Source organism: Ornithodoros turicata, chromosome 1, assembly GCF_037126465.1.
Source record: "Ornithodoros turicata isolate Travis chromosome 1, ASM3712646v1, whole genome shotgun sequence".
Lineage (NCBI taxonomy): Eukaryota > Metazoa > Arthropoda > Arachnida > Ixodida > Argasidae > Ornithodoros > Ornithodoros turicata.
In genome coordinates this window covers 182,679,195-182,691,694 of record NC_088201.1, presented here as the reverse complement: position 1 = coordinate 182,691,694, position 12,500 = coordinate 182,679,195, and the positions used below count along the sequence as shown (strand labels likewise).

General features: G+C 43.6%; 1 protein-coding gene across 5 annotated transcripts in view; it reads right to left on the bottom strand.

The window, feature by feature from the left end:
- LOC135378864 (zinc finger protein 431-like) overlaps positions 1–12,500 on the bottom strand; it is a 32,640-nt gene that overhangs the window by 13,665 nt on the left and 6,475 nt on the right. For all 5 annotated transcript variants that reach the window (XM_064612011.1, XM_064612010.1, XM_064612014.1 and 2 more), the window contains 2 exons: positions 10,444–10,557; positions 4,077–4,196 (listed from right to left, as the gene is read on the bottom strand). In XM_064612011.1, coding sequence (XP_064468081.1) covers positions 4,077–4,196; positions 10,444–10,557 — 234 coding nt within the window. The remainder of the gene's footprint in view (positions 1–4,076; positions 4,197–10,443; positions 10,558–12,500) is intronic.

Here is a 12,500-nt window from a genome sequence, read left to right as displayed (position 1 = left end):
AAACTGGGTGTTAAAAATGACTTCTGTGCTACTTTAAAGAGGTTTCATCAAAGACTGGGCTGGCTTGGCAGAGGGCACACCATGGTAAGCGAATTCCTCAGGCAAAAGTGTGTGCTCTGTGTTGCCTTTCTCGCTCTTAATAAAGTTAACAAAAGGTGTTTGTTGTACTCTCCTACCATAACATTGTACTGTACACCTGTAGGCTGTTCTTCTGGCCAAGAAGAAGAGCAGTCTCCATTTGAAACATTGTCAGCTCTCATCTTGAGGCTGCTCCCTTAAGGAGGTTGAGAAACCACACGCAGCCCATTATGTTCTGTTTCGTATATTGTAGTCCTTGGATTGAACAGGTGAAATCCCATATTGCAGCAGTGGCATGGCCGAGCGGTTTAAGGCGTCCCACTAAGTGGTGGCAACCAAGGTCGGGCTGAAGACTGAGATATGGTGGGTTTGAATCCTACCACCGGCTGTGCTGTCTGAGGTTTTCCGAAGATTTTCCCAGAGTTCGAGGTAACTTGTTACCATAACTAAGTTCTTTTTTTGGTAATTTATAACTTAACTCGTCACTTTTTCGTCGTGGTAACTTTCAGAGGAACTCATTTCCTTTTCAGGCAACTTTGCCAAAGTAACCTAAGCTAAGTTCAAGTTACTTTTAATTCGCTTTTCACTCACGTCCACATATTTTCTTGCTCTTTCTCCAGTTCTTTCATGGCATTTTATGCCGCAGAACGTGATACTGAATCAATGACAGTATTCTATTCAGGGAGTAAGAACTGCTGTCATTGAAATAAAGCTGATGCTAAAGATGCAAAACATTTGAATTGTTGGACATAAACGAAAACGACCTAAGCGTGTTGCGCTCCTCCGCAGGCAACTCAAGGTCTAACTCAACTGCTCCCGCGCGCTGCACTGTGTAGTGCTATTTTGTGTCCAAAGTAACTTGGAAGTAACTCGTTCTTTTTCTAAGTAACTCCGTAACTGCGAGTTAAATTTCAGACTGAAGAACTTCGTTATTAACTTAGTTACATTTTTCACACAGTAACATAACTTGTAATGAGTTCTTTTTGACAGGTAACTTCTCAATCTATGGATTTTCCAGACGTATGTCAGCACAATTCCCCCCAAGTAAGCCAAGGACATACATGAACCACTCTGTTTCCCACTCCTTCCTGCTGTCCTCTCTTCATGTATCCACGTCTGTACACCGCTCATAGCCGCAGTCGCCTCACGGCGGTAACGCGGAATAATAATTAAAAATCCCACATTGCCTATTTGAACTTTTTCTAAAATCTTCGGTTATTAAAACTGAGATTTTTTTCGAGCCATCGCTGACAGTGGTGCCGAGCTGCACCGAGATACGTCAACAAACACACAGGAAGTGAGGGTTTATCTGAGCACGCTTGCCCAAAGTATTGTGAGCATGACTGAAGTGCTCGAAAGTCACCATACAGAAGGCCCACTGTATTAATTTTCGCAATTGAGTCATTTGCGAAATTATTCGCGAGTACTTAATGTTGCGTTTCCATGGCTGTTTCCTTTCGCGGGATAAAGGTCAAGCTGCGTTTGCGAGTACAAGTTTTAGTTTTTAGCAGTCGCGCAATTCGCGAAAATTAATAAATCGTGAATAAAAATATGTTTACTAAATATTTGCAGTGTTACTTCTTCAAACGTTTAGAAATGATTCCACAATCCCTTTCACGGGCACTCCTGTATCGTGTGTCGCGACATGACCTGCGGAGCAGCATATCAACAGCATTCTGCAACACAATCAAACTGCTTGTTCTGAATATGGGACCCTTACATTTCGTATTTTGACTTTGCCCTATGGTGAGCACCATTTACCAAGATTAAATCTCCTTCAGAGCTTTATGCGCGAACAACACAATGGTGCACGCACACTGATTGATTGCCAAGCCTAGAGTGCGAGCATGGATAGATCATTATGGCATGACAACGAAGTGATCAAACGTTTGGTCGCAATCAAAAACAGGCTGTATCTTTATGGCCTTCCCCTCTCCTTTAAAGGGCCACTAAAATGCAAGAGCAAGTTCACTTCAAATTACGTTACAAGCTATGTTAAGTTCATACTTGTTATCATAGTTCAAAACTTTGATTCCGTTTCGATTCCGATTATATCGGACTCTTTCTTGCTTCGGCATTAAGCAGTGATGCTTCAGCTCATGCATCAGCGTTTTTAGTCGAAGATGTGCGCGTCACGCCATGGAGCAGTTGCTGTGAAAAACATAGCGCACGTTACAAAGCAAACTGGCGTCTGTGTCCGAAGGACGTGAAGACCAATGTAGTCAGTGGAACATTCACGAGAACTGTTGTGGGCTACAATCTAGTAAATCAGTATTCAAAAATAAAGCAGCGTGCATCATGCCGTACATATACAGAACACTATGGTCGGAACCCATTCTAAATTCGCACGCCCACGACAGGTAGGCGCGCGCTTCTCCTGTTGTCTTATTGGATGCTGCCAATGTTTGCCTGCTGGGTCTCCCATTCGTTGCTGGCAACACCGGCTCTGTTTTCATTGAGTTTTTCTTCTAAACGGTAGAGTTGTGAGAACTAATTTTGTTTCCATTCATTGCACCAATTAAGACATGGACCCTAATTTGAGAACAAGTTGTTTTTTGCACTTCAGAGCCCCTTTAAAGAGCTGGAAAGGGTTGACAATAAATACGCTGGAGGAACTAGAAATTGGGATTACAAGCCCGGGGAGACACACCGGCACAAAAACTGTGAGTGTAGCACGTAATGCTGGACCAGAAGAAAGCTTTCAATCTCGTGGTTTTAGAAAACATGCTTGCCTCAACTGCCAGTCCGCAACATCATGTACAGCTCCTGTCAACCTTAATAATAACACTGAAAAACATTCGGTCTCATTTCCCAGCGCGATAACAGTTACCCTTGGGGCATTAGGGGAATGTTAAGCGAATAAAATTCTTGCATTAAACTAGCAGAATAATTTTGTTCAAGTAAGATTTCCCCATTGCCCCAACGGTTGCTGTAATCGCGCTCGAAAACGAGACCACAATTTTTTAAGTGTTATAATTAAGGTTGACCGGAGCTGTACCTTGCCAGTACTGAGGTGTTTCTTTCAATGCAATTTTCCCAGTAAATTTGTACTTCCCAAATGAAATATTTTGCATGATGGTTACTGAAGGTAGGATGCTCACATGACGCAGTAAAAAGACGTATGTTCCAAGTGCCTTCCATGCTCCTTTAAAGCTACGCTACAGCACAGAACCAGCACAGCAGTAGCAATGTTTTCACGATTTTTTGTGCATTTTTCATTTTTCTAAAGACTTCGCTATTAGATCCTGCATAGAGCCAACACCACCTGGGGCACCGCATACAGAAGGCCTGCTCAATGCCTCCTCTCCCTCCTTTTTCACATGAATACATGAAGTCAGAATTTGTCTCCTACTGCGATTCGTCGTTCCGCAAATTCAAGAGCTCGCAAACGATTGCAGCAAACTTTGCAAATTTGCACCAGAGGACGAAAAGGGCAACACGCTTTCCCAAAAATGAGTCTGGAGACAAATATGGGACCGTTTTGCACTTTATTTTGTTTAACCACTTAGTACGTGGGGATGTTCACTACTTGCAGACGACAGTGGCTATCCATACGGCTGATGGTGGCTCGTCCCCATGGCTACGACCACTGAAAGCACGTTCGCGATTGGCTACGGCTGTTGAAAACACAATCCTGATTGGCTTACTGTTAGTTGTTACATCACGTCAATGAATAAGCAGGCTTCCTATATCTAGGTGGTGTTGGTAGAGCCCTTAGCCATCTGCGAACCTGTGATTCTACAAAATTTCGCGGAATTACACACGTATCACAATCTCGGGAGAATTCTGCAATTCTGCACTTCTCTTCACCGCGGAATCCCACAGACTAGTAAATGCTGCTTCATGGAAAAGTAAACTTTCCAACGCAGAATGCCAGGGGCTTTACTCCTGCGGCTAGGTTGTTCCGCCGATGTGACATAGAAGATATACTTGCGTGTTCCACTTTCTGCTGCATTCCTTTTTAGCAAAAAGCAAGAACATTGTCCAAGCTGACTTACCCAGGCATTCACATGACTCAAGCTCCTCCGCATTTCCATGGTTGCCAGGTGATGCGGGTGAACCGGGGCCGATAAATTCTTCTTTGATACGTATGGAATGGCTTGCATAAACTGGCGTTCCTGCAGGAAGCAATGGAAAACACAGTTTGAAGACTTTGCAAATTTCAATATTTCAGTAGCATCAGTTTAAGTTGCAACAGGAACAAAAACAATGTCAAGCGACTCGATGACGAATTAGAGGGAACTAGTAATGGTTACAATGGTGAACGACAAAAATTTACTTGAACGACTCTTTCATGTAGCAGTCTACACTTCATCAGCCTTCATCAACCTGATGATGTGTAGACTGCTACACCAAAGTCTCGTTCAAATATTTTTTTTTTAAATGTTTCTAACCATTACTAGTTACTTCTAGTACCAGTTTAGGAATATGTAAGCCTAGACGCATCCTTTCAGGGGGGCCACAATAAACCACTTTGCTATTCCAATTTTGATCAATGGTTTATAACTAGGGCCTGACTTTCCTCGCGTTTTATTTTTGCCCAAATTCGGGGAGTAAATATCGGGTGATATTTTTCATTTGAAAATTCGGGTGTATTCAGGCTAAATCCCGTTACGGCATATTCTGTCGTCAGGAATTCGTGTGTATTCCGGTGATTTTTTCTTTTTTTAAATAAAAATTTGTCTTAACATGGAACTAATGTTTAGCAATGTTATCAAACTTTATTTTAACGCACGCTTATGAGTGCGCCACACGACCCGGATGTTTTCGGGTAGATTTAGGATAAACCCGAATTTTATAGATTTCGTTCGGGGGGTAAATATCGGGCGGATACGGGTTTAACCCTAAAAAGTCAGGTCCTATTTATAACTAGGGCCCGGAAAGTTAGGCACTAAAAACGGCGATAATAGGCAGGCATTTAGGCCCTCAAAAATACAAAAATAGGCAATAAAATGAAAAAATATGCATGTTAATCCGGTAGGCTCTTTGGCTTTGTTTGTGTTTCGGAATGCTCCATCCAGGAAAACCTGCTCGTTTAAAGCCTATGGTATTATACGTGCTTTGACGTCTGCTACACGAATGCTGAGGCGGCCTGGAACCTTGTAATATTGAATAATACTTTTAGTTCCCTGCCCTCAAAGATCTTGAAAGTCCCAGAGAGGCCAAATCTTTTGATCAAATGTATATGAACCCATTCTAGCAAACCAAGTTATTGACGGAAACCAAATGCAAAAAAGGATGGCACAAAATGGCACAAACATGCAGAAACGAAAAACGAAGTGCAGCACTCAGCATGACCCTGAAGGGCACAGTCGCATTTACACCCCTAAAAAAAGAGAAAAAGCTGTTATGCCATCTGAAAATGTTAAAAAGCCTACAATTCAATAGATACAAAGGTAAGCAACCCCGAATATTCACCAAGACTGGCCCCGTCCCCCGGAAGTTATGGACCGCGACTTTACCCTAATCGAGCTAAAGGCAGCGTTGAAGCTTGTGAACGCCGGCTCGTCCCCTCGACCCGATAAAATCACCTATGCCGCCCTGTGAAACCTTGACGGGCGGTCACTCCAAGCTCTCCTTTATGTGTATAATACATCTTGGCAACAAGGATTTTTACCACATACATGGAAGGAGACATTGGTTGTTCCCATCCTGAAACCAAGCAAGCCCCCAAATGCCCTATCCTCCCTGCCCTATCCTGCCCTATCCTCCTATCCTTTCGCCCTGTGAGCCTGACAAGCTGTATGGGGAAACTGATGGAGAGAATGGTTCTGCATCGCCTCGACTGATGGCTCAAAAAACAACGTGCGTTTCCTCACGAAATGGCTGGATTTTGTCGCCACCAAAGCTCTATGGATCCAGCTCTCGACCTAGTCTCTACAGTTCAACATACTCGTGCCCATTGACGGATCGTCCTATCAGTCTTCCTCGACATCAAGCACGCATATGTTACCGTCTCGCACATTTGTGTGCTGCACGCCTTGCGCTCGTTTGGGGTATCTGGTCGGCTCTTCATCTGGTTCGAAGACTTCCTTATGGACCAAACTGTCGCTGCCCGTACGTCCCAAGGCCAAAGCCCTCAGCATCCTGTTCTACAAGGAGTCCCCCAAGGAAGCCCATAATTGCACTCAAATAATAATTATGTGAGACATGCCTCAAGATTGCAACTAAATAGTGTGTTGTGACACATAACGCAACATCATACATTATTTTAAAATTTGAAGAAAAATCTGGCTTCATTAGAAATTGTCTGCAAATGATTTGGGGGGAACAATCACAAGGAATTGGGTTTAACCCGAAAAGCCATGTCAGTCTCTACTTATGCATAAATCCCTGTCTCTTCAGAGTGTATGTTTCAAAGTCGGGGGTAAAAATCAGGTGTCAGCAACTGTGAGATAGGGTAAAATTTGGCGATATCCCGTGACATGGCAAATTTTCCTGCAGAAAATTAATTTAAAATAATAGCCACGGGCAGTGTTACCGTTATGACCAAACTTAAATTTCGCCACTGTCTCTTGCCGTAGCAGTATACTCCACAACAGAGGCCAATGACAATGCCAGGTTCACAAATGCTCACGTAGCCCAAAACACACAGAAAGACTGTAGCCCAAAAAATAATAGGGAAAATAACTGTGTGCGATAAAAATTATGAGAACACACGGACGTGTATCACATCGAGGCGCATCCAACAGGACCGAAGCTACATAGGGTTCCACATTTTCGGCATTTACCAAAAAATGCCGACAAACACCCCCCAAACATTTTTTTTGAAAATTCCGAATATTCCTAAAACTTCCAAATCATAGTCTAACATTTGGTGGTACATGTCGAAAATGACGGAACCCGATTGCATTTTGTTTTCCTCCGGGGCATCACATTTTTGTTTTTATCTCCCTTGTCTTCAGGCAGAATGCAGGGAATACCATCCTGCAGAGCCTCTAGCCTCTAGTCCAGGGACAGCTTTCCCTGCAACACTTTTAACAGTGCACAAGAGGGTTCAAATACACATGGGACCCTGCAAAAAAGGAAACTAAATTCTTCGTGTTCTCATGTCCAAGTCGTCCAAGTGCCCCCCCCTTCTATGAGTCATTTTATATATGCAAATTTTTATGCATCTATTTCTGGCGCAAATGTTTTAAAGTGCCGAAAACATTCGAATTTCAGAAAACATATATATAAATGCCAAAAAACACCCACCGAATATCACCAGGAATGAATGCCAAAAATGCGGGACCCTAAAGATACACGATCTGAGCAGCTTGTTTCTATGTGGAGGGTTGTATAACGGCAGACTTGTTATGCTGGTGTGGGACTGGTATTATGCGTAATCTATATTTCAGAAAAATGCAGGACCTCCAACATTTTAGCACGGGACATGAATATTTATGCCACAAGCTAGGATCACTGGCCACCATTGCAAAATTAAAATAGACAAGCAGAAAAAGTGAAACCGTTATGCGGCTGCCATGGTACTAGTATCCAGGGTTGCTAGATATGAGCACCCTGTGAAAGATTGGTTACTTTAGCTGTCTTCGATTCGTGAATAAGTGTCAGGGGCAGTGTCAAGGCGGTGTAAAAGAGGGAGTGCAAACGAAGTGTATCATAGGTGCTGCTCTCGTGCAAAGTACACTGAGCCCAGTCAAACAGAAAAAGTGTTAGCCTCAGATATATTCTCACAGACGTCTAAACTGCATCACAATTATTTGAGCGATTATTTTCAATAAATTGACTTGGGGAGTAAAAAGACGGTCATGCTAACAAATCTGATTGTTAGTACGCTCCATACTTGCCAACCTGACAAACTCAAAACTTGGGAGACTGCCCGCCCCGCTGGGGGAGGAGGACGCATTAATTTTGTGCACCCAAAATAGCACTGCCACTGTACTGCGATTTCTCTACGATAATCACTATTGGGTGGGGCTGTGGTGCCCCATCGCTCCTTCCGTCAACCACAATTACGAAGATGCATTGTCTCAGGCTCTCCAACATTGCATTTTGTGCCGCTGCAGACATTTCACCGATGATGGCAGTGGACTTCATCTGTCCACTCCAATGGCGGTCACACGTGGTCACTTACCCACCACTGATGGTTGTGCTAAAAAAAAAAAAAAAGACGAAAAGGCACTTGACACGTATGAGGAACACCTGCAAGAACCTCTTCTTTGTGAAGAGCACCATCGGAGGGGACGCAAATATTGTACGCAACTGGGCTGACGATAGCACGTCTTCCCGAGAAACACCGACACAATGAAACACTGCGATCTACAGCCATGGATGATCATGCCGCAAAAGATGCGTTACGGGCTGTCTAATTCTTCAGGAATGTGTTTGTGAAGATTTTAAAAGGAAACGAGAAAGTAAAGCCCAAGGCCCCAATTTTCCGGGAGACTGGAGGGCGCATCCGTACAATCGGGAGAGTCTCCGGGGAGAGTTGGCAAGTATCGTGCTCCAGATCAATGACAAGACATTGCCCAGAACCACAACTACCCTACTTGTGTCGTCTGCTCCACGGTGCACGAAAAGCATTGCACGTTGTCATTGACGTCGGAGAAGGTGCAGCATTTTCGTGAGCTCATGCTGCACTCACATGGCACTTTTTCCAAATGAATGGTCAAATGTTGAGCAAAGGCTGCACCTCTGCTGAATGAATTGCACGAACTTGCACTAGTTCAGAAAGTGCAGCCCAATCAAAGACAGCTTTTGTGAATGCCATGGCACTGAAATATGAGTGGCGGCAACTTAGCTATTTGCAGATGCTCCTTTGTACTAGATTTGAGAGTTCTGTCTACCTAAATCAGGGTAGCTTCCATTGTGATGATAGTACACGTAATGAAACAATATTCCTAAATTATTTCATCATCGGTCTCCTCTCAGCCAGCATGATGCACTTCATATCTGTTTTGTTCCTGTACAGGGGTTTAGCATTCATTAATGATAGCTCAGCTCTGCAAAATTAACCCACTTGCACTGTAAAGGTGCAAAGGTGCCCAGAAGAAGAACAGTCTCTGTTCGAAATATCGGCGGCTTCTGTCCTGAGGCAACTCCCTTCCCACTTACACTGTGTCACTCATGATCATAGTTATCTCACAACATAAGCATGCAACCTATTATTACATGAAGCTCTCTCTTTAGCCACTAGGTTTATTTATCTCTTTAGCCACTAGGAAAATTTATATTTTGGTTCGTGGTCATGTCTCGCGTGGAACTCGAATCATGTCCACACAACCCATTCTTTTTCTGAAAATATCGTGAAGAAGTCGGCAAGACTTCAAAAATGTTGTGAAGAAGATGAAGAACTCGTCCAGAAGATTTTACTTATTGGTCAACGTGTATCTCTGGCATAGCTAGAGGGGGATCGACGCCCTCAGAATCGTACCTTTGGTGGTGCATTTGGAAGAGGGGAAGCAAGGGGGAAATCTGCTCCTCCATGTAACACTTTTGTGGAACCCCTCTCAAAATACTTCTCTGACTATGCTACCGACGTGCACCACATGTGTTCTAGTTCAAACAGCCAGTTCAACATTTGTGCTGCAATTAACTTAGAGGAGCTCATGAAACGTCATATGATGCTTACGCTGCACTGGCTACACAAATGGCTACTTTTGGCTGCATTCTTGGGGCACATTGGCGACTTTACAGGATTTTGGCTTGGCAACCCTGCTGGCAATGGACCTTCCCCTTCGAGTGCGTACTGAGCCAATACCCCTACACAGAGAAAGCCTGCGCGTTGCCTCCTCTACAGGCCTCGGTGGCTCAGTCGGTAGCGTGTTTGACTTCTGATCCCGGCCGAGGACGCAAGCAACATGGTGGCAGTACAAGTTGCTTAGACACGCCTTCTTCCGCAAGGGACGTTAAATACGGGGTGCCGTGTGATGAGCTTTCATCGCACGTTAAAGAACCCTCAGGTGGGCAAAAGCAATCCACAGACCGACCTCTACGGAGTCAATCATGATCTCAGTTGTCTCGCGACGTAAACCCCAAATTATTATTATTACGTTGCCTCCTCTCCCTCTTTCAATTAAGAGTCAGAATTCGTCTGCTACAGCAATTAACCGTTCTGCGAATTCAAGAACCCCCAAATGATTGCAGCTCACCTGGAACTTGCAGACCTAAATATTTAGACAAAAAGTGCGAGACACTTTCCAGAAAACCAGTTTTGAGAAAGATTGAGACCGTTATGCGCTTTATTTCGCAAGTTTTCCCGTTTAGTACGCAAGGATGTTCAATCACAACTCGCAGACGACGGTAGTGCTTCTCCATGACCACGACCGCTGAAAGCACGTTCGTGATTGGCTACGGCCATTGAAAACAAGATCCTGATTGGCTGACTCTTAGTTGTTACAAGCCCCCTTGTGAGCACCTCACCTGGACAGTCACCAGTAATGATCTCCTCGGTGCTTCCATCATTTCCTGGGACACAAGGGATGTTTGTTCCTTGAAGCTCTTCCTTCATGTAGGTGGGACCCCTTGCACAGGTTCCTGAGGACACAAGACTAATTAAGCACTGCTGAATTTGTATGATGAAAAGTAAACTAAAAAACAGATATGCAAGCATGACACTGATAGTAATGAGCTGTACTGAACTTGGGACTTTAGGATTAGTGGGTAGACACATAGATTACTGATCCCATGAGGTCATTAAAAGTGGTGTCCGGACCAAAAACGAAGTTGAACTAAAGGTGCGATCAGAACAGTGGGTGCCTGAAATACATGTAACCGGAATACTTTGTTTGGAAACAGTCGGAAACATCTGCAAATGAATTGAACCGGATTTTACAGCCGGATGCAAGCTCGTGGCTAAATTGAGGCAACAGTGTGCTGACTGATATCGGTGGAGTCGGATATGAAGGCAGGCTGTCTGTCACAAAATCCTGTCTTCCGACTCACAGTCTGCTGCCACACAGTTGCCAGACACATCTGCATTCACGCTCTCGGTGGTATCGGACTATCACTGGCCTGGTGATGCTGTCAGCTGAACGATTCGGAATCTCACCGACAGTGCGCAGAAGAGGCGAAGCAGGGGAAAGGTCGTTTCAACCGGAAGCTGACAATTGGTATCCAATTCGATGTTTTTGATGTTTTATGAAAAAACACTAATGAATTTTGCGAAACTTTTTCAATGTTGTCTTCTTGGAAGGCATTTCCAAGTGGATATCACATTAACTTTAGAATTCTGGATTCCTTGTGGACACCACCTTTAAACGAGACAATAAATCCTAAATTGCCTGAAAGCAGAAAAAAAAAAGCATTACAAAATAACTCACGCACTCAATTTTTTGTCAAGTGCAGCTCCTAATGACCTTCAGTGCAGGATCCAGTTCTGCTACAGCCATTTCTCTTGTTTTCGACGACAGCTTTATTTTGAAACTATGCTTCTATCTTGATACATTACTGGTACCAGCAATCAGGATTATATCAGCAATGGGGTAAGGTATCCACCCTGGCTATGAAACTTCCCGTTCATCATCTTGTAATAAAGTTGTTGTTACCAGTTTACAGGAGCAAATACACCCAACTCAGATATATATTTTTTGTCGCTATAGACACATCGTGAAACAGGATGCCTTGCCCTTACCGAGTGACAAGAAAAATTCCCTTCCGTGCAACATTTTTCTTAGAAACAAGAAAAACACTCGCGTACACTGCCGCACACGTTCAACCTCTACTCGCCTAGGGGTTGACGCATCACTGGTAACACCAGTACGGCACCTAATTTCCTGTTTTTTTATACAACAAAAACAATGGTAGGGCAAAACATGGTTTCCCCATCACACATGAAAATGCTAGGAACCCTAACTCCCATTCATTATTATTATTTAAATATAATGCTAGCCAGCAGTTGTCGGCCAAAGTGTACATAATTAAAAAGGAACAAAAAAAATAAGAGAAACAAGCAATCAAAAAAAGAACAGATTCCTACGTACAGAACAATACACTTAAAGGAGCACTGAGTTGACCCCCAAACTTTTTTGCCCCCACTATTCGCTGCAGCGCGTTGTGCAATGAATAAAATTCGCGTTGCACAATTGTAGTCGTCCTGTATTTTTTTAATGTAAAAGATAAATTGATGCGTAAATAATTAATGATTTGGGACCATGAGTGACTCCACAGTCGCTGATTATCAGTATATCACGTAACGCGTAAAACACACATTGATCCGTCACCTTCAATTACGCACTTTTCTCATTACTATTTGACCATGTTTTTTACTGCACCGCTTCTGCTAATCGAGACTACGCAGTTTGTGCCGGTCACAGCAAAAGAGAACCAGTTCCTCGAACTCTTTAAACTTTTTTTTTATTATTATTATTATTCCGTGTTAGCGCCGCGAAGCAACTGTGACTGTGAGCGACGTACAGATGTGGACAGATGGAGAGAGGACAGCAGGAAGGAGTGGGGGACAGGAGGGTTAGTATGCCTCC